The 24,063-nt window shown below is 55.4% G+C and overlaps 2 protein-coding genes across 6 annotated transcripts; one reads left to right on the top strand and one right to left on the bottom strand.

The window, feature by feature from the left end:
• Positions 1 to 358: 358 nt before the first annotated feature.
• CDK5 (cyclin dependent kinase 5) lies at positions 359 to 4,272 on the bottom strand. Its single transcript, XM_049782763.1, has 12 exons — positions 4,035 to 4,272; positions 3,413 to 3,501; positions 3,259 to 3,326; positions 3,102 to 3,162; positions 2,954 to 3,010; positions 2,397 to 2,492; positions 2,235 to 2,309; positions 2,012 to 2,108; positions 1,806 to 1,875; positions 817 to 877; positions 656 to 736; positions 359 to 571 (listed from the first exon to the last, which is right to left on the bottom strand). The coding sequence occupies exons 1-12, from the start codon at positions 4,069 to 4,071 to the stop codon at positions 485 to 487; spliced, it is 879 nt and encodes a 292-aa protein (XP_049638720.1). The 5' UTR covers positions 4,072 to 4,272; the 3' UTR covers positions 359 to 484.
• Positions 4,273 to 6,052: 1,780 nt separating this feature from the next.
• Positions 6,053 to 24,005, top strand: SLC4A2 (solute carrier family 4 member 2). 5 transcript variants are annotated; one of them, XM_049777618.1, is made up of 23 exons: positions 6,053 to 6,192; positions 8,250 to 8,324; positions 9,655 to 9,842; positions 9,947 to 10,194; positions 10,290 to 10,408; positions 11,575 to 11,807; positions 11,901 to 12,043; positions 14,754 to 14,934; positions 19,266 to 19,401; positions 19,498 to 19,663; positions 19,778 to 19,892; positions 20,017 to 20,201; positions 20,282 to 20,507; positions 20,605 to 20,823; positions 20,909 to 21,057; positions 21,157 to 21,351; positions 21,728 to 21,982; positions 22,096 to 22,185; positions 22,485 to 22,651; positions 22,737 to 22,990; positions 23,099 to 23,268; positions 23,502 to 23,675; positions 23,778 to 24,005. In XM_049777618.1, exons 2-23 carry the CDS (start codon positions 8,284 to 8,286, stop codon positions 23,856 to 23,858), a joined length of 3,735 nt encoding a protein of 1,244 aa, XP_049633575.1. In that variant the 5' UTR covers positions 6,053 to 6,192; positions 8,250 to 8,283; the 3' UTR covers positions 23,859 to 24,005. The 5 variants fall into 5 exon arrangements, with proteins under 5 accessions (XP_049633575.1, XP_049633589.1, XP_049633593.1 ...); XM_049777632.1 differs by having other exon boundaries at positions 8,250 to 8,334; positions 9,668 to 9,842; XM_049777636.1 differs by having other exon boundaries at positions 8,224 to 8,324; positions 20,912 to 21,057.
• Positions 24,006 to 24,063: the final 58 nt, after the last annotated feature.

The raw sequence follows: 24,063 nt of genomic DNA, 5'->3' as shown, positions 1-24,063 counted from the left end.
CACTGGGGGTGGGGGGCTTTCCATTTCTGCAGCAGGGCAGCATAACCCTGCCCAGCAACCACCCACTTTCCCTGCTCTTTCCGTCCCCACAATTAATGGATTATGGCAAGCAGAGCCAGTAAGGAGAGGGGGGAACTCATCTAACCCCACCTTTGGATCTCTTGATCCACAATGCTGGTGGGGGAAACAAGGAAGATGCTGGGCAGACATGGGTGCCTGGAAAGTAAGACCAAGTCTACCCGGTTCCCATCCTGGTCCTCAGCCTTCAAGGACAGCTGATTGATCAAAGCAGGACTACAGGAATAGCAGACACTAAAACTGTGCCCCCCCCCCAGCCACTCAACATCACATCAGCTGGTCTGTGGGAAAGGAGCCAATTTATGAAATTAAATAAAGTCCATGAATGAGAGCAAAGGGTGTGCATAGAGCCCTCCACCACCACCCAGCACAGCTGGGGCTTGGCTGAAAGACCAGACACCCACGTCTAGGGGGGGCAGAAGTCAGAAAAGTAGGGGTGCTGCAAGGCCTCCTCTGCTGAGATGCGCTGCACCGGGTTGCACTTGAGGAGGTTCTGAAAGGAGGAAGAGAGGGGGGCAGGGTCAGAGCCCCTATCTTCTCCAGCCCCCCAGCATTGGTTCCCATGGCTCTGGCTTACCTGCAGTAGGTCTCTGCCTGTTGCGTTGAGCTTGGGGACAACATTCACCAGTGATGCTGTGGCCGGGTACATGGGGTAGGGCTGGAGGGGGAATAAAGAGTCAAATGGGCATGGGGGGCTGCTGGACCATGATCTAGGGGGTGTCCTACTCCCCATCACACCTTATAGTCAGGCAGCTTGGTCATGGCAGGCCACTGCTCCTCAGTGGGGGTGCCCAGCAATGTGTCCACGGGGTCAAGGGTCACTCAGTAAAAAGGTGAAAAGTTGGAGCCAGAGTGATATTACAGTGGGCTGGACACTGGCCCTGCAAGCAAGCAACCCAGGTTTGATCCCTGGTACCCCAAATAGTCCTCTGAGCCCTGTTAGGAGTGTTCCTGAGTGCAGAACCAGGAGTAAGTCCTGAGCATCAATCACAAGGTGTAGCTCCCAAGCCAAAAAATAAATGAATAGGACCCAGAGAAATAGCACAGTGGTGTTTGCCTTGCAAGCAGCCAATCCAGGACCTAAGGTGGTTGGTTCGAATTCCGGTGTCCCATATGGTCCCTCGTGCCTGCCAGGAGCTATTTCTGAGCAGACAGCCAGGAGTAACCCCTGAGCACCGCCAGGTGTGGCCCAAAAAACAAAAAACAAACAAACAAATAAATAAATAAATAAATAAATAAATAAAAACAAAGATGGGGAGGGGGCCAGAAAGGGTAGTACAGCAGGGAAGGCACTTGGTTTAAATATTGCCAACTGGGTTCAATCTATGGAATCCCATATAGTCCCCCCAAGTACCAATAGGAGTGATTCCTGAGTACGAAGCCAGGAATAAACCCTAGGTATGGCTGGGTCTGACCCCCCCCAAAAAGGTGGAAAATTCCTCCCCCAGCACCTATAACTAACATCATTCTCTTAAAGGGGGCTGGAGGGTAGATACTTTACCACCGGCATCTTGGCCTGAGCCACTGTTCAGACCTGTGATAGTTCACAGGTGTAGAGCTGAAGCATGATGCTCTAGCACAGCTGAGTCAGTAGACAACTCCCTTCTACAATTTTCCTGCCTCCTCCCAGCTAGGGTCCCTGCTCCTCTGGGGGTGCCCATATCCTCTCTTTCCAGCCCTGACCACCTCCCAGCAAGCTCAGGCCCACAATGGGCCAGGAAGGATATCGGAAAATCCTCTTCAGCTGGTCATCCACATCATTTCCGGGAAAGAGGGGCCGCCCTGCATTGGCTAGCTCTGAGGGAAGAGGAGGTAAAGGAGGAGATCAGTACAGAGTCCCTCACACCCTGCTCTTTGGGAGCCCCGACTCCCCAGAGATCCATTTGTCCACTTGGGCGGAAAAGGGCAGGTACCACTGCAGTGTGTCATCTACCTGCAAAGATGCAGCCGGCTGACCACATGTCAATGGACGTGGAGTACAGTTTGGCCCCAAAGAGGACATCCGGTGGGCGGTACCACAGCGTGACCACCTGAAGAAGACCCCCCAGGCCCCCCACCACAACTTAGAAGAATAGAAGGTACTCAAATAAAGGATCTGGAGGAGGAGCTGAGATGCTGAGCAGGGACCCTCACAACTCCCCATCAATTCGACTCACCTCAGCAGAGTAGCAGCGCACAGGGATACCAAAGGCTCGAGCCAAGCCAAAGTCGGCCAATTTCAGCTCCCCATTCTAAGTGGAGATGGAGGGCATGGAGAAGGGCTGTTGGAGAATTGGAGGCGCTCCCTCACCCAGTTCCCTTTGCTCCCTGAGTCTCACCCTGTTTATGAGGAGGTTCTGAGGCTTCAAGTCCCTGTGCAGCACATTGCGACTGTGACAGAATCCCAGGCCTTTGAGCAGCTGGAAGAGGAAGGACTGGGGCAAGGGATGGAGAGGGGAGCATACCCTAGTGATGTGGGTGCTGAAACACAGCTCCCCATTGCAGGGCAGGGACAGTATCCATTCAGGAGCCTAGTCCCCTACTTTGCCCTTAGCTAGGAGCTGGTGGTCACCTCTTCCCTTCTTGGTCTCCCCCGCAGAAGCTCCCACACCTGCCTGGTGCCCCCACAATCATTCAGCTCTGGTGCCCTGGAAGCCAAAGGGGGCAGAGTGAAGTGTAGAGAGAGCGTGCAGTGCAACAGACAGCGTGTGCCCAGTGGAGGGATGCCTGGAGAGCTCTCTGAACAGATCCTCTTTCTTCAAATCCCACCTACACTGAGTCACTGATCCTTGGGGGGTGACGAGAGGGAAGTGCCCCAGTTTGGACAGAACTTGAGGCGCAGAGGCCTAGCGCTCCACCCACACCTCAGGCGTCCCAAATGTTCTCCGCCTCTCACCTTCACGATTTCCGGATCTAGGTCACCATTACAGCTGTCAAAATACTTCTTCAGGTCCTAAGGGGTTGTGGGGGTAGGATGGTGTTTATAATAAAAGCCCTAGTCTGGGCCCCTGGGTTCTCCGAGGGCCAATATTCCCCAGTCTTACCTGATCGCAGAATTCAAACACTAAAGTCAGCTTCTTATCACTGTGCAGGACATCATGAAGCCTGTCAAGAAGCAGGGGCTCAGCCAGATAGGTCCCAGGAGTGGAGTCAAAAGCCCCCAACCCGCAAGCCCCATTCTGAACCCCACCACCTACACACCTGACGATATTCTTGTGCTTCAATTCTTTGAGGAGACAGATTTCACGGAGGGCGGAACTCGGCACTCCCTACACAAAGGAGGGGGCCAGGCAGGCAAGTAATATCCCAGTCCACTCAGACCCTCAAGTCCCCCGAGACCCCAGAAGCTCCCTACCTCATCGTCGTCGTCCAGCCGCACCCGTTTAAGAGCCACAATCTCATGGGTCTCTCGGTTTTTGGCCTTGAACACTGTTCCATAGGTGCCTTGAGGAAGGAAGTCAGGGGTGAGGAGGGCGGGGTGCCCTTCTCCACCGGAAAAGTCCTTCTGGGGACTTTCTGATGTTGGGGAGAAGGGGGGAGGGAAGAGATGCCAGGAGGAGCAATATGCAAGCAGGGTGAGGTTGTCACTGTCGGTGTGGGGGGACTAGACTAAATGGGCACTCTGACAGGGTCTAGAAAGGGTGAGCAGGTGGTCTGGGAGAGAAATGAGGGAGGAGGAGGAGGGCAGCAAAGAGGACTGCCGAGGCTTGTTATCTGCAGCGAGGGCAGAGGATGCAGGTAGAGAATGTAGGAAGTGCTGAAGTCCGGAGGGCCGCTGGGAGGCTGAGAAGGGGCGTTTGCGTGTTGGGGAGGATGGTGTCTGCATGAAGGGCTAAGCTGGGGCCGAGGATGCAGCCAGAGCTGAGTCCGTGCCTGTTGGGTTACTGCTGAAGGTAGGCAGAGGAGCCAGGGCTGCAAGGAACACTGCAGGGTCTGCAGAAGTAAGCTCTTGCATTAACATCTCGCGGTCCCATTACCTTCCCCAATCTTCTCCAGTTTCTCGTATTTCTGCATCGCGGCGGCCGCGGGGACCCCTGCGGGCCCTCGGTTCTAAGACTTGGGCCACGGCGTTGCAGAGGAGGCGGTACCTCCAGCCTCCAGCCCTGCCCCGCCCTCTTGCTCGCGCTGAGGTTTCTGGTACTTGTAGTCCAAGGAGGCCAGACTGAACAGGATTGCCCGGGACTCTAGCCAACAGGACTACAACTCCCAGCATGCTGATCGTCGGCTCGCTGCAGTACTCGAATCCCGGGACTCGGCTTCCATCACGGAGACCAGCCCGGGACTTCAAGTCCCAAGACGCACCGCGCACCCGCCTTCCGGTAGCACCAGCCTTAGCATCCCGACTCCCAGGGTGCTCCGCTCTTGTTATTCTTTTCTCCCACCACAACCTGATTTTGAAAAGGGGCCTCCCCGGACTACACGTTCCAGAATGCCGCGAGGGTTGGGGTGGGGCGCCCCTGGGGCTTGGTTTGGCGGTGTGCAATACAACCCGGCCCAGGGGGACCCTTTTCTGCACCAATTCCTAGAGTTGAGGTTCCCACGTGATAATTTTGACCTGGCCTTCCAAGGCCTTCTTCTGGGCCACCTGGTAAAAAAATACATTAGGGAATAACTCGGGGCCATGCCCTGCTGATGACTTTACAAGGACTAACTGATTGACCATAGGGTCCGGAAGAAGGGTAGCTGTGCCCCAAGAAAGACTTTTTTGGCTGACCCCTTTCTTCTCCCAGGGCAGCAATTTTTTGTCATCTGGGACCACTTTCCTAGGGCCCCTGCCTCTAGCCTCATTCTGACACGCCCAGACAAGATGATTGGGGCTGTGGGGTGCTGTGCCCCACACCAGCCACCTACTCGGGTCAGCCCAGCCTGGGTGTGGCTGTTGGGTTGGTCACCAACAATTCCCCCCCCCCCCAACTTTCCCCAAGAACAGCTTGATGCTCTACTCGCAGCGCCTTGACCTCATCGCTTAGGGAGTTGATTATAGATTTCCTTCGGCTGCTCTCTAATTGTCTCGTGATTGCATTCTTGAGGGTTGATGAACCCCAAACAGCGCTCTTCTGCGACCAGAGTTGGGGCTAAACATGTGTTCACTGACTCGTTTCTATCTGAGCTTTTCCAGCCTGCTCGATGGCGGCCCCCATCCCATCCCATCCCATCCCACGCCTCGTGGCAGATGAAAACAGCAAATAATAATAATAATAATAATAATAATAATAATAATAATAATAAAGATTCCTTATCTGTGAGAACGTACAGTCCGGTTAGGAAACCAGAAGTACAGAGGAGCATCAGGACTTAGCCAAGCCTCCGAGCAGAGCTTGAGGATTCAGAGTCGAGAAAGGGAGGGTGGTGGTGGTGGTGGGGAATCTTCCCCGAAGGCAGGGGCCACCCCTTCCCAACCCGCTAGTCCCTATCCCCCTAATCCCTGCCTACCTTCCAAGCTGAACTTCTAGATCTGCGCAGGCTGATAAGACAGACATCCAACCTCCAGACACCATAACCCTTCAACCGCCCCCCCCCTCAAAACTAAAAGAAAAAAAAGAAGAAGAAAACTTAAAAAGGAGATCTTGGGGGTCGGGAAAGAAAGAATATTTAACACCAGTGCATCTCAGCTCTCAACTGCCTCCACTTGGAATTTTTGGATCGTGTTTGTGTGTTCGTTCGTTGGCCTGCGGGGTGGTGTAGGGTGGGGATCCCCCCCCAGCAAGAAGCGGGTTCCCTTAAGCGGAGAGGTGCCTGATTAATGGGGCCCAGAAGACGGCATCGGAGGCTCATAGCAGGAAAAGCCCGGAGCGGCGGCCCGGCGCTCAAGGCCGGCCCGGAGCAAGCCCCAGGTCGGGCTGCGACGGGCCGGGCCGGGCCGGGCCTAGTTGCGCGCGTCCGCCCCCGGGTCTCGGCCCCTGCTCCCGCCTCCCCACCCGCGGCTCTCGGGCCCGCGCACGGTGCGCTGGGGGGGACGCGCACGCAGGGGGCTGGCCGGGCCGGGCCGCGGCGCGGGGGAAAGTTGAGTTGGGAGAAGTTGGGAGCGGCGGGGACGCGCCCCGAAGTGGGCTCCGGGGGCAATCGCCGGGCGCCGGAAGACCGGGAGGGACCCCGAGACCTCCCCTGGGGGGGCACCCAGCCTCGAGCCCGCGGGTAAGCGGGGAAGGCGGCGGCGGGGCCGGGCCCGAGCCCGAGGGAGGGAGAGCGGCAGGCGAGCGAGCAGAGGCAGGGAGGAAGGGAGGGGAGGGAAAGGGGGGACTGGAGCCGGGAGGGAGTGCAAGTGGAGGAAAGGGCGGAGACTGGGGCGCGGGGAAGTCCGGACTTGGGGAGCAGGATGCGGAGGCGAGCCCTGATTGTTTGGGGGGACTTAGCTGTCGGGTCTTGGGGTCCGCTTTTGGTGCCACCGCGCCCCCCTGGCACTGGGAGGGGGTCGTGGTGTCCAGGGCCTCGAAACTCTTATGGAAGGATAAACCCCCTTGCATCGACACCCTTTTTTTTTTTTTTTACCACTTCTGACCCTAACCCTAACTAAGCTGCAAGCAGGCCCTTTCTGGTTGCTCCTGCCCTTGAGGGTGGGGGGTTCCCACCGGGGCCTCCACCCGCCCCCCCCAAAGACTTCGGGATTGGGAGACTGGAGTCTCAGAGTGGGGTGGCGGCGGGTCAGGTCAGGTCAGGACAAGGGGTGAGGGGTATTGCCGAAGGGGGAGCCCGCTGGGTGGGTGGGCCCTGGGGCGGCGTGGCCTGAAATCTCAGCCCCTGCTGTCCCCACGTCAGTCAGCCCTACCACGAAGTTCTGTGGAATGTACGAATTCACTCGGGTGCTTAATACCCAAGTGGGGGTCCGAGGTGCTAATCCTTGGGGAGGGAGGGAGGGAGATGCTAATCCCCGGGCCGGTTGGGGCTGGTCTCGGAATGTGCCCCCCCACCCGGGATTATAGGCCCTGATGTCCTGCACAGAAGCTGCTTTGTATTCTGGGCAGCGGGGGGAGGGGGCGGGAAGAGGCGGAATACCCAAGGAACTGCAGGTGCCTATCCCCCCCCTCCACACCCTTCCCACCACTCCCTCCCTCTGGCACCCTTCTTCCCACCCACCCCCAACAGACGTGCCCTGGCGGAGGGCCTGCAGGGGTGTGGGGGTAGAGAGAGAGAGAGAGCGGGTCAGCTGAGTTGAGTGCTGGCCAGGAATTTGTCCCTCTGGGCTCCCCACCCGGCCTGACCCCCAGGAATATACCTTTTGACCACTATGACCTGTGTGATCCCAAAATCAGTCTTAAAGCCAGCAACCCAGCCCTCCCCCAGCAGTACACTGCAGCACTTCAGCACCTGGTGGGGTGGGGTGGGGGCTTGGATGCCCGTGAGGTCCCCTCCTATCTCTTGTGACTGGATTGACTGGAAACCCTCCTGTTGCCCGCCCATGCCTTTCCTGCTTGCTCCAGTCAGCATCAGGAGGCTTGGGTCGCTGCTCACATTTTCCTGCCCTGCTGGGCTGCCCTCGGCCCTTTCCACCCTCTCCAGCCCGCATGTGTCCCTCCCCCAGCAGAAAGCTATGCCCTTCGGTGCCCGCCTACCCCTTCCTCTGCACCTCCCCCAGGGCCCTACTTCCCTCCCTGTATGGTCGTCATCAGGGGGCATGGCCCTGCCAGAGTTGCTACAGGCCCCCTGAGAACCTCTCTCACTCCACTCAGTTCTCCTCTCACTCAGTCCAGTCTCAGGCCCCACTGCTGCCACTGTGAGTCCTCCACTCCCTTTTCCAACTGGCCGCCTGCCTGTCCTTTAGCCATCCTCCTTCCTCCTCTTCACTCCCTTCTCACTTTTTTGTTTCTTTCTCCAGGGTCCTCTCTGTCTGTTTCTTATCTGTTTTCTGTTTCTCTGTGACTGTTTCTCTGTGTCTATCCGCCTGCCTATCTGTCTCTCTCTCTCTCTCCCCCATTCCTGGGCCTTCTTCCTCGCCCACCCATCTCTTTGTTCTTCCTTTTTCTACCTATTAAATACTCTCCTCTTGACTCACTACCACACCGCCAAGAGCCACTTGAAGGCCCTTCGGTGCTGACGGGACCCCGAGCAGACAGACGGGAGAATAAATCCACTGACAGACACTCCCAGTGGTGGTAGTGGCAAGTGTTGTATGGGGCACCCCACTCTCACGGGGTGATTGGGACTCAGCCTCCCACATCCACCCTCCAGGTTATGCCTCCGCCTTGTCTTGAAAGCCGCAGTGACAGTGAGAAAGGCTAAGATTTGGCCATGAGCAGCGGTCCCCGGCGCCCCGCAACGGGCGCAGATTCCTTCCGACAGGTGAGTGACAATGCACACCCCTCGCCTTGCAAATGCTCCAGCTTGTTTTTTGGCAGGCACCAGGAGGGGCCCTGCATCTCCACCTAGATAGAGCTCTGGGATGGGTTTGGGGGTGGGTGGGGGACTCTTTCTGTCCTGGGCAACCAGTGGAAGCACTTGTAGAAGACCCTCGTTTGCTTAGCCTCCCGGCTCAGGGGACCCCAGGTCTCTAACCCAAAGAAAATGCTCGCCCTCTGTGACCAGGCCTTGAAGAGAGAGGCAAGGCAGGAGGAGCCCGGTGAGCTCCGAGGTTCTGGCCCGAGCTCCGCCCCATCGCCCCACGTGCTGCCCGGGCCCGCCCCTCCGCGCCCCCACGTGGCCGCACCCCACGTGTCCCCCTCCCGGCTTGCTGGGGAAGTTCTAATGATTAACCCCGGCACCACAATCATCCCGTTATTGGTCACTTGGTCCAGTGGGACACGTGACTGGAAAGGGGCGGGGGCTTGTCTGCCCACCCCCCCCAATCCCGGTTTACCCCTGCCAGCCATGGACTTCCTCCTGCGACCTCAGGTGCGAGGGGTTCTTGACCCCCCCTTGTCCCCTCCCCACCTAGTAGTCTTCACCCCCCCCCACCCCATCCCCATGGCTAGCTAGCTTCTGCCACCGCTTGCTGCTGCTACCTCCTTCCTCCCGCTGGCTGATCTGTGAGAGTGGGCCAAGACCCCCCTTCCCTGACCCCCCCATCTCCCTCACCCACCTCTGGTCTCCCTCTGGCTCTTCCTGGCTACCTTGCGTACCCCAAGGGGCTCCATACTCCGCCCTTGCCCTTGGAGAGCCCCGGTGCCCTGTAGGCCCAGGAACTCTTGAGCAAATATTTGGTGGCCCCAGGAGCAGAGAGGGGCCCATGGATTGGGGGTTGGAGCCCGGAGCCCCAGGCTGCCGCTGGCTGGGCCAGGCTGACTTGACACTGGAAGCACTGCAGTCCCTGGCAGAGCCGAGCTGTGGCTGTGGCTCCCTGCAGCATGACTCAGGTGGGGGTGGCCAGGGTGGGACTGGCTGAGAGGGAGAAAGGGGAGACCCCCACTACTTACTGAGCTCCAGGTAGTCTCCTCCCAGGGCTGGGGCAAGGTGGAACTCAAGTCCAGTAAGGGGCTCTTAGCTAGGGCTCCTACAGAAGTTAGTTTTGGGGCTCAGCCCCGTGTGCTCCAAGTGGAGAGAACTGGTCACTACATCTCCCCACCAGGCTGCAGAGAATCCCTTGGGCACCTCCCTGCCACCTCCCCGATAGGCCCAGCTTGAACCCCGGCTCTAGGCTGCTCCCCACGTGTGTTCTTTCCTCACCTCTGTCTTGCAGCCAGAGTCCGAGAGCTTGGGCCCACCGGCACCTGGCTTCCCTGTGCCCGAGGAGGAGGAGGACCTTGAGCTGCATCGGACCCTTGGCGTGGAGCGATTTGAGGAGATTCTGCAGGAAGCAGGGTCCCGGGGTGGCGAGGAGCCAGGACGGAGCTATGGGGAGGAAGACTTTGAATGTGAGAGCAGATGGCAGGTTGCATTGGGGGACTAGAGAGAGGTATGCACTGGCCTGGGAGAGTTGGGTGGGGGGCCTGCTGGCAGCCACGTTTCCTCTCTGCAGACCACCGTCAGTCATCGCATCACATCCATCACCCGCTGTCCACCCACCTGCCCCCGGACACCCGGCGCCGCAAGACACCCCAGGGTCCCGGAAGAAAGCCTCGACGTCGCCCTGGGGCCTCCCCCACCGGGGAGACCCCCACCATTGAGGAGGGAGAGGAAGATGAGGAGGAGAACAGTGAGGCTGAGGGGGCAAGGTCACTCCCTCAACTGTCACCCACCTCCACTCTCGCCGCATCATCAGTGCAGGTGACTGTAGACAGGACTACCCTGCCCTCGAGAGGTGTGCAAGGGGGACATCCCTGGCCAGTCCTCCCTTACCTGCTCCCCCTGGGCCCTTCCAGTTCTTTCTCCAAGAAGATGAAGGCGCTGACCGCAAGGCGGGAAGGACCAGCCCATCTCCTCCTCCACCAATGCCCCACCAGGAGATGGGGTACCAGGCTGCCAGGGGGCCCCAGGCCGGGTAAGTGAAGTGTGGACAGCAAGGTGAGGTGAGTGGGATGCCCACCAGCTCTGGGGTCCACAGCCTGGGGTTTCCATCCCAGGCCTATCTGCCTTCACTGGATGCTGAGACAAAGCTAAGCTGTGGGCCCCAGCATTGTTGTCAACCAGGAACAATAGCCCCTTTCTCCCAGGTGGTTGCAGGGATTAAAGGGTGTTGAGAATTAGGGTTCTGTGTGTGGTTTAGCCAGACATGAAACACATATGCCCCCCCCCCCCCGCCCCCCAAGACAGCTTCAGGAGAACTGAATGGAGTGTAGTTCTAGGTCAGGGCTGGATTGGTGGTTTCTGATTACCCACTGGGGTCTCTTTGTGTGGAAGAACTGGAGACCTCTCCCCCAACCACCACTCCTCACCCCACTCCTGAGAAGCTGCCAACTCCTTATGATGGTCGTCATGTGAGATGACACCAGCACAGTTGTTATGCCCCGTTATGCCACTTTAGGCAGAGAGTCAGACCAGTGGGTACCTGGAGTTTGGGGGGGGCATTGTGGGTGTAAACCAAGGGAGGCTTCTTGGAGGAAATGACATTGAGCCTGGCTCAAGGTCACTATTATCACAGCCCTGGTGGTTTCTGGGTATCAGGCAGCGTGAAGGGCGTGCTGCCCCTCCAGGGCATGCACAGGCTCGCCACAGCCACCGTCTGCCTGCAGGAGGAGAGGGTGTCACCAAGGATGGCACTGGAAAAGTGGGTCATGCTTCTGGGCAAGGGTGTGTGGAGGCTTGGGGGGGCTTTGGCATAGTCTGGAGACACAACAGGTGGGGGCCAGGAGTGCAGTGCAGGCAGACAGACAAACTTGTACTAAACTTTAAAAAAGTACCCGTAGCTTTTTTGGGGGGGAGTGGGAGCAGGTGTTGAAATCTGTGGCGATGAGGAGCTGGTGAATGCTTGGTGATTGGGATGGGTAGAGGTCATCTCCATATTTAGCCAGGCTATAGGAAAGTGGGGGGAAGGGGCAGTGCTGGGCTGGGGGCCTTTTCCAGATCTCCTTTAAGTCTGTTTCTAAAGGACTTTTGGCTGAACCACCCAAGGATAGAGTTCCATTGGCTGCAGCTGCTAGTTGGTCCCTAACACCTTACCCAGCCAGATACCCCCACCTTCCTGATTCAGAGCCTCCCTCTGTTCAGAGCCACAGTGGAGGAGGTGGCAGCAGTGGCCAGCCCAGCTGCAGGAGGGGACGATGGGGGTGCCTCTGGCCGGCCCCTGAGCAAGGCACAGCCAGGGCACCGCAGCTACAACCTGCAGGAGCGGCGGCGCATTGGCAGCATGACAGGGGCCGAGCAGGCACTGCTGCCCCAGGTCCCCACGGATGAGAGCGAGGCTCAGACACTGGCCACGGCTGACCTGGACCTGATGAAGAGTGAGTGTGGGCCAACCCTGGGTGAGCAGGTAGGGGGGTTCAGGACCCTGTGGGTGGGAGAGATTCACCTCATGTTCCCCACTTACCCCCTAGGTCACCGGTTTGAGGATGTCCCTGGGGTACGGCGGCACTTGGTTCGGAAGAATGCCAAAGGACCTGCACTCGGTGGCCGGGAAGGGCGTGACCCAGGTCCCACGCCGCGGTCCCGGCCCCGGGCCCCCCACAAACCCCACGAGGTACTGTTCCCATTGAGTGTCCCCTGTCTGTCACCAGGTCAACCCCTCAGTCAAGTAGTTGTTCCCTTTGGCAGAGGGTGTCTCTGATGCTTGGTCATATTGACAGCTGGAGGGACTAGCATGGCGGTGGGGGGGCATTGAAGGCCTGGTGACTGTAAATACTTGAGTGTTTTCATGTACCCTGTGGAGGGATGGTCCCAATCAGTGGCCATGATGAGTCAAGATTCCTCAGCCTGGGCTGGAGAGATAGTATGGAGGTAGGGCGCTAGCCTTGCATGCAGAAGGAAGGTGGTTTGAATCCCGGCATCCCATATGGTTCCCCGAGCCTGGCAGGAGTGATTTCTGAGTATAGAGCCAGGAGTAACCTGAGTGCTGCCGGGCATGACCCAAAAACAAACAAAAAAAATAAAATAAAGATTCCTCAACCTGCAATGGAGTCTCCTCTGTTGCCAGGTTCAAGTCCTGCAGCTTGAGGGGCTGGCCAGGTGGGCCCCAAGACCTTTTCCCTTTGGTGCCAGGGCTTGAACCTGATGAGCCACTTCCCTGCCCTGTAACATTTTTTCTCTTTTGTTTTTCTGCTTTGGGGGTCACATCAGGGGCATTCTCCTGGCCTTGAGGCTGTGTGGTGCCAAGGCAGTTCTAACCCCAGTTCTGGTGTGGCCCAACCTTTTTCTTGATAATTATTTGCTCTATGGAGATGGATGAGTGGCCAGCTCTGGGCTTCTTGTGCAAAGACCTGATCCCCACTTTCCCTGCCCGTTCCCTGACTTACCCCCTCAGAATCCTTCACCAAGGCCTGCCCCTCTGATCCCCTTGGCTTCTTTTGCTTGTTTTTTCCATCATGCGTATACACACTTTTGTGTGTGTGTTTGAATGGAACCACATGGATTCCATTGTGTGTGTAACCATGTAGATAAATGGAACCATGGGGCCAGAGTGATACCGTAGTGGGTAAGGCATTTGCCTTACCAGTCAGCCCAAATTTGATCCCTGGCACCCCATGTGGTTCATTGAGCTCTGCCAGGTCTGAGCCTGGCATCAGAGGAGGCTCGACCCATTTTGGGTGTGGCCCAAAATCCAAAAGTAAAAACCCCAAAGAAAAATGGAATCAAGTAGAATTCTGTCGTGTTCTCCCTTAAATATGTATATTGCTGGGGCCGGGCGGTGGCGCTGGAGGTAAGGTGCCTGCCTTACCTGCGCTAGCCTAGGAGACGGACCGCGGTTCGATCCCCCGGCGTCCCATATGGTCCCCCAAGCCAGGAGCGACTTCTGAGCGCATAGCCAGGAGTAACCCCTGAGCGTTAACGGGTGTGGCCCAAAAAACAAAAAAAAAAAAAAAATATGTATATTGCTTGGTTGTCTCTGTTTCTTTACTGCCTGTGCTGCCTCTTTTTTTTTTGTTTGTTTTGGTTTTTGGGCCACATCCAGTGGTGCTCAAGGGTTACTCCTGACTCTGCACTCAGAAATCGCCCCTGGCAGCTTGGGGGACCATATGGGATGCCAGGAATCAAATCCAGGTCGGTCCTGAGTTGGCCACGTGCAAGGCACATTTTGCAACGTTTTGCAAGGCAAAACGTTCTATCGCTGTGCTATCACTCCAACTCCTTGTGTTGACTCTTTTTTTGATTTTTGGTTTTTGGGTCACACCCAGCAGCACTCAGGGGTTACTCCTGGCTCTATACTCAGAAATTGCTCCTGGCAGGCTCGGGGGACCATATGGGATGCCGGGATTCAAACCATCGTCCTTCTGCATGCAAGGCAAACAAACACCTTATCATCATGCTATCTCTCCGGCCCCCTTGTGTTGACTCTTGAGAATATTTTCCTTTTTTTCCTCTCCCATCTAAGTTTCAATTAAAAAAAAAAAAAAAACCTTCTTGGGCCAGAGCTGAGCAGTGCAAGCCCTAAGGTGTGTCCGCCTTGAGCGTGCTAGCCTAGGACGGATCACGGTTTGATCCCCCTGCATCCCATATGGTCCCCCAAGCCAGGAACAATTTCTGAGCATATAGCCTGAGTGTCACTGGGTGTGGCTGAAAAAAACAAACCTTCCTTTGCATGAAAGGAAGGCCACAGACGCACAATGTCAAGTAAGGAATGACCTATTCAAAGCCAGGCATTTCCCAGTGTGAGCACTGGTAACCGAGGTGGGTCTTGGGTCAAGGAGAATGACTCTTTTTTTCTAAGCAAGTGTTCAACAAAAACTAACTTGCTTCTCTTTAAAAAAAAGAAAAAAGAATGGAACCATTTCTGTGTGTGAATGTGTGCATGCCAACAACATTGTCTCCTTCACGGTTTTATGTACCTTTATTTATGGTGGGGGACACACCTGTTGATACCTTCAGGATTACTCTTGGTTCTGTGCTCAATAATCACTCCTGGCTGTTCTTAGGGGATCATATGGGATGCTGAGGAGCGAATCCGGATTGGCCACATGGAAGGCAAATAAAATGCCTTACCCACTATACTATAGCTTTGGCCCCTGGTTTACATGCTTTTTCTTCTAGTCATTATAACAGCAGGGGAAACTTTTATTTCTACTACATAGTTGAGGGAAAGCTAGTGACTTCCCAGGCTCCATGTCTAGCATTGATTCCTTTGCCACCAAGACCTCAGGACCCTGTCATGACACTGATTGGCTCAGCAGGCAGCTCAATCACATAGTTGGGAGGCCCTGATCTGAGTCTGCTCCCTCCACTTTCTCCCTGTCCAGGTGTTTGTGGAGCTCAATGAGCTGCTCCTAGACAAAAACCAAGAGCCCCAGTGGCGAGAAACTGCGCGCTGGATCAAGTTTGAGGAGGACGTAGAGGAGGAGACTGAGCGCTGGGGGAAGCCACATGTGGCTTCGCTCTCCTTCCGCAGCTTGCTGGAGCTCCGCCGGACACTGGCCCATGGTAACTATATAGAACCAGACACCTCAGCCCTTGAGCCCATCCTCTGAGATCCCAGTAGTGTCGTATAGCATTAGTGTCCTGTCTTTTAATCTTGGAGGGCACCAGGTGCCTGCAGTGCTGGGGTTCAGTCAGAGGGAACCCCACAGCTACTATTTTTCAGAGCAATAAATAGTTTTAATCATTTGCGAGCGAGGGGCTGGAAGGGGCACTTGTCTTGCACATAGCTTTGAATTCCAGGTTTGAATTCCTGGCACACTAGATAATCTCCTCTGCAGCATGATATGTGCTCCCTAAAAACTGCAGATAGGCTAAAGAGATAATACAGAGGATAGGGGCCCGAAGAGATAGCACATCGGCATTTGCCCTGCAAGCAGCCGATCTAGGACCAAAGGTGGTTGGTTCGAATCCCAGTGTCCCACATGGTCCCCTGTGCCTGCCAGGAGCTATTTCTGAGCAGACAGCCAGGAGTAACCCCTGAGCACCGCCGGGTGTGGCCCAAAAACAAAAACAAAAACAAAAAAACAGAGGATAGGGCACTTACTTTGCATGCAGTTAACCTGGGTCTATCCCCAGCCCTCCCCCCAAAGATTCCTCAAGCCCTTCAGTAATGGTCCCTGAGCACCACTAGATGTGGCCCTCCAAACAAAAATAAACAAAAAAAAAAAATGTAGAGTGGACCAGAGAGATAGCATAGAGGTAGGGCATTTGCCTTGCATGCAGAAGGATGGTGGTTCGAATCCCAGCATCGCATATGGTCCCTTGATCCCTGTGAGGAGCAATTTCTGACCATAGAGCCAGGAATAATCCCTGAGCGCTGCCAGGTATGACCCAAAAACCAAAAAAAAAAAAAAAAAAAAGTAGAGAAAATAGAAACATACAACAGCCAGAGTTATTTAGTATAAGTATTAGAATAACATTCTCTATTCACAAAAGATTAATATGTCGGTACTGATGCAATACTGATTTGTCAGTTTTGGTGAGGGTGGGATAGGGTCACACCCAGTGGTACTCAGGTCTTACTCCTGGCTCTATAGTCAGGAATTACTCTTGGTAGGGCTCTGGGGACCAGATAATATTGGATTCTGGGGATTGAACCAGGCTGGCTGTGTACAAAGCAAATACCTTACTTGCTGTCCTATTGCTCCAGCCTGGAGTCAAAAAATTTGATCAAACATCAATATTATAGCTATGTACAATGATAGGATCGAAAGCTGATGATGAAAGAATGTGCCATCAGCAGGAATAATTTATAAATCTGCAGTTTATCTTTGACTATAAATTTTTTATTTAAATTTATTTTATTTTTTTTGGTTTTTGGGCCACGTCCATCACTCAGGTTACTCCTGGCTTGGCACTCAGAAGTCACTCCTGTAAGGCTTGGGGGACCATATGGGTTACTCGGGGTCAACTCAGGTTGGCCCTGTGCAAGGCAAGTGCCTTCCCGGCTGTGCTATCACTCCAGCCCCTGGGTATAAATTCCTGAGATGAATAACTCAGTACCTGGAACTTAAAAATTCTCTTGAAGTGACAGAATTGAAATAACTGAAACGTCAAGTGAATATGAAAGTAGAGCCCCTATTATTTTTCTTCACTCCCATGGTCTGCAGGAATCTTGCAACTCCAAGCTGCTGCAGGCTTTTGCCGTTTTTGTTTGCAGAAACAAGCATTTCTATGTTATGTTTGTTTTATATTCCTCTACTGCAGGCCCCTAAAGTACAGCTTGCCAGGCTGGTTCAGTGGCACTACATTCTTTAACAGCTGTTTGTCTGATAAACTCTTTGCCCCTCCTTCCAGTCGGAGTGCTCAGGGCACCAGATACAGGAGTATTCTTGATGGTCTCTGCCCTCTGTTCACTTCTAGCCACTTCCTTCAGCTTTGAAGTTTTATGGAGAAATCTGTATATCCTTTTCTGCGGGGGGAGGGTCCCTACATGTGACTCTTTTCTTTTGCTGCTTTCCGGGTTCTTTCTTTGCCATTTGAGTTCCAATGTGTGGGTGTACTTGTGTTTAAAATTCTTGCGCTTTTCCTTTCTTGGCTCTTCTTTGGATGAGAATTGGGCAACATTTTCTCTCCCCAGTGGTAGGGTTGTGCCCACAAGCCCTTCTTTCTGCCCTATGTGACAATCCTCTCCTCTTTACTTATGTTTTGGGGTCACACTCAGCAGTCTTCAGGACTCATTCCTGGCTCTATGCTCAGGAGTCATTCCTGGCAGGACTTGGTGACCAAACAGGGTGCTGGGAATCAAACCCAGGTTGTCCACATGCAAGGCTAACACTCTCCCTGCTGTACTGTCATTCCTCCCACCCTTTTACTGGCTTTACTTTAGGAGTGGTATAGGACAGGTGAGACCCTGCAGGGACTGGGAGAATTATTTCAACAGAAGGGTTCTTTCGTTCTTTTTTATTCTGGGCCTTACCCATTGGTGCTCAGGGCATACTCCTGTCTCAGTGCTTGGAGGTCATTCTTGAAGGTGCTCCCAGGACTATATCAGTGGGATCCCCTTCAGCAGCTCTAAAGCAAGGACTCTGCCTTCTATGAGATCTCTTTCCTCCGCAGCTCTCCATAATAAGTGCTCAGCCCCTAGCCAGCCCAGGTATTTGCTAAGTTGGGTGGGGCTCTCCTCAAAAAGTGCACCCCCTCCGTTGCTATGGAGACTGAGATGCAATATGCTGGCATTGCTATCTGCAAGGTTGCTAGAGGTCATCAAGATGGTGCCTGGCTGTGATGCTGACCTTATACCATAGAGCTTTCTTTTCCTTTCCTTGCCCACTCAAGGAAGGCCAGACCTGGTGGTGCTCAGGAGCTACTTCCAGCTCAATGCTCAAGGGGCAGGCACTCTTGGCAGTTGGTGGCAGACTTGGTACCTCTACATTGCAAAGCCTATGTTCCAACCCTCTAAGCCATGTCCCTGACCCTGTTCCCTGCAGGGTTTTGCCTCCCTCTTTTGGAAAGGGTGGACTCTCAGGACTGAGGTAGGGGCTATTTGATGCAACATCTCCCCTACTTCCAGGGCAAAATTCCACTCCTTTGTCACCACAGGGAGCCTTGTCATGGATCTCTTCTTTGGCAAAGGTGGCTCATCTTCTCTGTTCGTCTGCTTTCTTTTCATGCCTCCTGTAGCTGCTTTGTTCGGTTTTTGGTCAGTTGCTATGCAGCTCTTGTATTGAGTTTTTAGTGTGCATTTGCAGACATTGTGGGAGGCAGTAAACATGGGCTGTTGGTAATCCGCCCAGAGGCCGTCCCTCCAGCCTCCCCACAGCAGTTTCTCTAAGTGGCAGTTTCAGCTCGGTGATTCTGGTGTGTTAGGGACACAGAGTGGTTCTGGACAGTTTTGCCAGAAAGTGTGCCAGGCACTCTGCCCATGGTCTGCGTGAGTTCTTCTGCAGAGCCAAATCAGAGCTGTCAGGATGGTTTCTAGAGCAGAAGGAAACTGCCTCCATGTGAGAGGGCATGAGCCATTTGGACCAGGAGCCAAAGACTGGTCACTTTGTCACCTGCTTTGTGCTCAGTCTTGTTACTTAGGGACTTTTGCTTCTGTTTGTTCCCTAATTCTGTGCTCCTGAAAGTTGACTTTGTTGGGAAAATGACTTAGCTATTTTTTTTTTTAATTTCTCTACAAAGGCAGCCCAGAGCAATATTTGGCAAGTTGTCTAGAAACAACCATTGGACCTGGGGAGAGCCTAGAGTCAGGGCAGCATATGCACACAGCTTCAGGTCTTATCTAGGCCATTGACAAGACCTATGTGTGTATTGGGATCAGCTCAGGAAGAATATACGTGCATGTCAGAACAGGCTCAAGAGTGCACATGTGTGTGTACATGTCAGGATGTAGCTGAGCAGTGCATGTCAGTGTGTGTGAGTGCATGAGCAGAACCAAACGTCATGCCTGTAGGACTTGTGTGTATGTGTAAATATGCATATATACATACAGAATTAGGACCTCATACATGCAGATTATGTGCTAATCTGAGCACCATCCCTGATGCAAAATAAAACTATTTACCCGGCAGTGCTCAGGGTTTGTGCTTTGTGCTCTGAAATCGCTCCTGGCAGGCTGAGGGTACCATATGGGATGTTGGGATTGAACACAGGTTGGCTGTGTACAAGGCAAACACCCTACTTGCTGCTATCACTCTGGCCAAAAGAAAGCTTTAATGCAAAAGTTTAACCAGCAGCTGAGTTGTTTCCTCAGCTCTAGGGGGTGCTTCTACAGGGCTTCACAACATCCCAGAGGGAGGAGGGACAGGTTAGAGTAATGATGTTTGCCTGGCTGACAGGAGGCAATCCTGTGGGTGGCACTGGCACTCAGGGCCTCTGTGCTGCCCACTCAGGGGCTGTGCTCTTGGACCTGGACCAGCAGACCCTGCCTGGGGTGGCCCACCAGGTGGTAGAGCAGATGGTCATCTCTGACCAGATCAAGGCCGAAGACAGGGCCAATGTGCTGCGGGCGCTGTTACTCAAGCACAGGTAAGGCCTGCCCATCGCCTTGCCTGCCTGTTCCCCACGCCTGGCCCTGGCATCTTCCTGATCTCACCACCCGCTCTGCAACCCCATTCCCACCAGCCACCCTAGCGACGAAAAGGACTTCTCCTTCCCTCGAAACATCTCAGCCGGCTCCCTGGGCTCCCTGCTGGGCCACCACCATGGCCAGGGTGCTGAGGGTGATCCCCACGTCACTGAACCCCTCATTGGAGGGATACCTGAGGCCCGGATAGAGGTGGAGAGAGAGGTAAGAAGGGGTCTGGTTGGGTGTAGCACCAGTGGCGGCAGACCTGCCCAGTGGGGTGAGTGCTGTACCTGGAGCAGATACTGGCCTCCTGTCAGTTCTGTCCTGTGTCCCCAGCGTGAACTGCCACCCCCGGCCCCTCCAGCTGGCATCACCCGCTCCAAATCCAAGCACGAACTGAAGCTGCTGGAGAAGATTCCTGAGAATGCTGAGGCCACAGTGGTCCTTGTTGGTATGTGAGGAAAGGCGAGGAGGCCACGAGGGTTCTTGTGGGTATGTGGGGTGAGGCAGATGCCTTGGGCGTTCATGGGGGAGACAGTTGGCACCCTTCTCTTGCCCATGCCCATGCCCCACAGGCTGCGTGGAGTTTCTCTCCCGTCCCACGATGGCCTTCGTGCGACTTCGGGAGGCAGTGGAGTTGGACGCAGTGCTAGAGGTGCCAGTGCCTGTGCGCTTCCTCTTTCTGCTGCTGGGCCCAAGCAGTGCCAATATGGACTACCATGAGATTGGCCGCTCTATCTCCACGCTCATGTCCGACAAGGTCAGCTGCACCCTGTGCCCAGCCCTGTACCCATGCCTCTCACCCCTCAGCCCTCACCGGCCTACTTCCTGCTCTGGCAGCAATTTCATGAGGCCGCTTATCTGGCGGACGAGCGGGAGGACCTGCTGACAGCCATCAATGCCTTCCTGGACTGCAGTGTGGTGCTGCCACCGTCTGAGGTGCAGGGCGAGGAGCTACTGCGCTCTGTGGCCCATTTCCAGCGCCAGATGCTCAAGAAGCGGGAAGAGCAGGGCCGTCTGCTGCCCACGGGGGCCGGGCTAGAGCCCAAGTCTTCCCAGGATAAGGGTACGGTCCAGTGCAGTCTGGGGCAGGAAGGTGGGAGAGCTAGAGGGGTGGGGGGGGGGAACCCCCTCAGGCTTCCTCACGGAGGCCTGGGCTGCAGCGCTCCTGCAGATGATAGAGGCAGCCGACACTGTGGAGGAAGATGACCCCCTAAGGCGGACAGGCCGACCCTTCGGGGGGCTGATCCGAGACGTGCGGCGCCGCTACCCCCACTACCTAAGTGACTTCCGGGATGCGCTGGACCCTCAGTGCTTGGCTGCCGTTATCTTCATCTACTTTGCTGCCTTGTCCCCTGCCATTACCTTTGGAGGCCTGCTGGGTAAGGGGAGTCTTCTAGGGGCATTGGAGTGGGGATGGGGGGAGCCTGGAACCCTACACAGCTCCCTGCCCCCATCCCACCCCAGGAGAGAAGACACAGGATCTCATTGGGGTGTCAGAGCTGATCATGTCCACAGCACTGCAGGGCATCATCTTCTGTCTGCTGGGTGCCCAGCCACTGCTGGTGATCGGCTTCTCAGGGCCCCTGCTGGTCTTTGAGGAAGCCTTCTTCTCGGTGAGGTCCCGGGGGCTGCCTCTCCCCGGCCTAGAACCCCATCACCCCTCGCCCCAGACCTAATTGCAAATCCCCCGCACCCCCCAAATGCCATCCTAGTTCTGCACTAGCAACAACTTGGAGTACCTGGTGGGACGCGTGTGGATCGGTTTCTGGCTGGTCCTCCTGGCCCTGCTCATGGTGGCGCTAGAGGGCAGCTTCCTGGTGCGCTTCGTGTCTCGCTTCACCCAAGAGATCTTTGCCTTCCTCATCTCCCTCATCTTCATCTATGAGACCTTCTACAAGCTGGTGAAGGTGGGCAGGCGCTCAGGGCCCACCCCACCTCCTTCAAGCAGCTCTCCCAGCCACCCCCACACCTCACTTCTCATTAGCTTAAACATTCTGTAGCCTTACTAGCAGATGACACAGGCTTGCATGCAGAGAACAGACCAGCATCTGCAGGCACGGAGGGAAAGGCATCTGGGCAGAAGTGGGGTGGCAGCATTATCTCTGGCCCTGCCTATGATCACCTTCAAGTCCCTGCCTGGCTGCTTTCCCATGTTCAACCCACCAGCTCTTTACTCCACATTGCCCTATGCCCACACTGGGTCTGGGACCTCATGTCACACCCACAGGATGCTGGTGGGCCACAGGCATCTTTCTCCAGCTTTCTCTCTACCCAACTCCTCAGATCTTCCAGGAACACCCCCTCCATGACTGCTCAGTAGGCAACAGCTCCAAGGAGGATACGGACCACAACTCTACCTGGGCCAGGATGGAAATGGTGATGGGCCTGGCAAATGCAAGCTTGCCCACACAGCCTGGGCAGACACCACCCCAGGGCCAACCCAACACAGCCCTGCTGTCACTGGTGCTCATGGCTGGCACATTCTTCATTGCCTTCTTCCTGCGCAAGTTCAAGAACAGCCGCTTCTTCCCGGGCCGAGTGCGTGTGCCTGGAGGCCAGGGGGTGGTGGGGACTGGAGGCAGAAAGTGGGGGGTGACTTGGAAGTGACCAGAATTGGGCCAGCTGCCCCTGAGCCTGCTGCTGGCCTACAGGTGCGGAGGGTGATTGGCGACTTTGGGGTGCCTATTGCAATCCTCATCATGGTGCTCGTGGATTACAGTATTAAGGACACCTACACCCAGGTAAGGAGGACAGTGAGGAACTATTGCTGCTTTGTTGTTTTTTTTTTTTGTTTGTTTCTTTTTTGGAGCCACTTCCAGTGGTACTCAGGGGTTACTCTATAGACTCTGCACTCAGGAATCACCCTTGGTGGGCTCAGTGGACCTTTTGGGATGCCAGGGTTCAAACTTGGGTTAGCTGTGTGCAAGGCATGCACCCTCCTTGCTGTACAATCCCCCCAGCTGCTGTTTAAGCAGACAGCAGTTCTGAGAAGCTCTAGCCCCCATCACCACTTACCTGCACCTCCCCTCCTGCTCTGCAGAAACTGAGCGTGCCCAGTGGCTTCTCAGTGACAGCCCCTGAGAAACGGGGCTGGTTTATCAACCCCCTCGGGGAGAAGGATGCATTCCCTGTGTGGATGATGGTGGCCAGCCTGCTGCCTGCCATCTTGGTCTTCATCCTCATCTTCATGGAGACTCAGATAACCACGTGAGTGTACCCTGCCCCAGGCGGCTATGAGGGCCGCGTTTGTGGGTAGATGGCTAGTTCAAGCTGTGCTGTTGCTTGGTCACAGCCTCATCATCTCCAAGAAGGAGCGCATGCTGCAGAAGGGCTCCGGCTTCCATCTGGACCTGCTGCTCATTGTGGCCATGGGGGGCATATGTGCCCTCTTTGGCTTGCCCTGGTTGGCAGCAGCCACAGTCCGCTCCGTCACTCATGCCAATGCACTTACTGTCATGAGCAAGGCCGTGGCACCTGGAGACAAGCCCAAGATCCAGGAGGTCAAGGAGCAGCGGGTGACAGGGCTGCTGGTGGCTGTGCTTGTGGGTACGTTCCACCATGTGATGGGGCTGGTAGCCATGCTTAAGAGGTACATTTGCCTTTGTCCCCACCCTCTGGGGTATCTGGGTCAACTGTTTCTTTCACCACCCCCAGGCCTCTCCATCGTGATTGGGGACCTGCTGCGCCAGATCCCCTTGGCTGTGCTCTTTGGCATCTTCCTATACATGGGCGTCACATCTCTGAATGGGATTCAGCTCTACGAACGGCTACACCTCATGCTCATGCCAGCCAAGCACCACCCAGACGTTACCTATGTCAAGAAGGTGAGACAATGGGGGCTGGAGCAATAGTAAGCAGGTAGGGTGTTTGCCCTGCATGTGGCCAACATGGGTTTGATCTCCGGCATCCCATATGGTCCCGAGTCTGCCAGAAGTAACCCCTGAGCACTGATGGGTGTGTGGCCCCAAAGGCAACAACAAAAAGGTGAGATGCTGCCAGGAGGTACCCCCATCACGTACAGGGGCCCAGGTTCACCTGTGTCCCTCGGGCCCTCCAGGTTCGGACCCTGCGGATGCACCTGTTCACAGCACTGCAGCTGCTCTGCCTGACCCTACTCTGGGCCGTCATGTCCACGGCCGCCTCCCTTGCCTTCCCCTTCATCCTCATCCTCACAGTGCCACTGCGCATGGTGGTCCTCACCCGCATCTTCACCGAGCGAGAGATGAAATGTGTAAGGCTCCCACTCCCACCTCACCCCCACCCTATCTGCTGCTCAGGACCTACTCTCCATGCTCCATTCCTGACTTGACACCTGCCCTCTCCACCCCTACAGCTGGACGCCAATGAGGCGGAGCCGGTATTCGATGAGCGGGAGGGAGTGGACGAGTACAATGAGATGCCCATGCCCGTGTAGCCACTGCCTGGAGAGACAGCCACAAGATGGACAGATGGGGACCAGGGGCTGGGGGGTACCCCATCCCCCATACCTCCATGTTTTTATTTAAATGAATAATTTAACGGCCCCTTCCCTGCTCCCCACAGTAAAGTGCTTTAGCCACCACCTATCCTGGCTTCCAGTCTTTGTGCTGTGAGGGTGGGGAGAGGGCATGAGTGGAGGA

This window comes from Suncus etruscus, chromosome 1 (genome assembly GCF_024139225.1).
Source record: "Suncus etruscus isolate mSunEtr1 chromosome 1, mSunEtr1.pri.cur, whole genome shotgun sequence".
Taxonomy (NCBI): domain Eukaryota; kingdom Metazoa; phylum Chordata; class Mammalia; order Eulipotyphla; family Soricidae; genus Suncus; species Suncus etruscus.
Note: the sequence above shows the minus strand (reverse complement) of the source record. Positions and strands in the feature narration are given on the sequence as shown.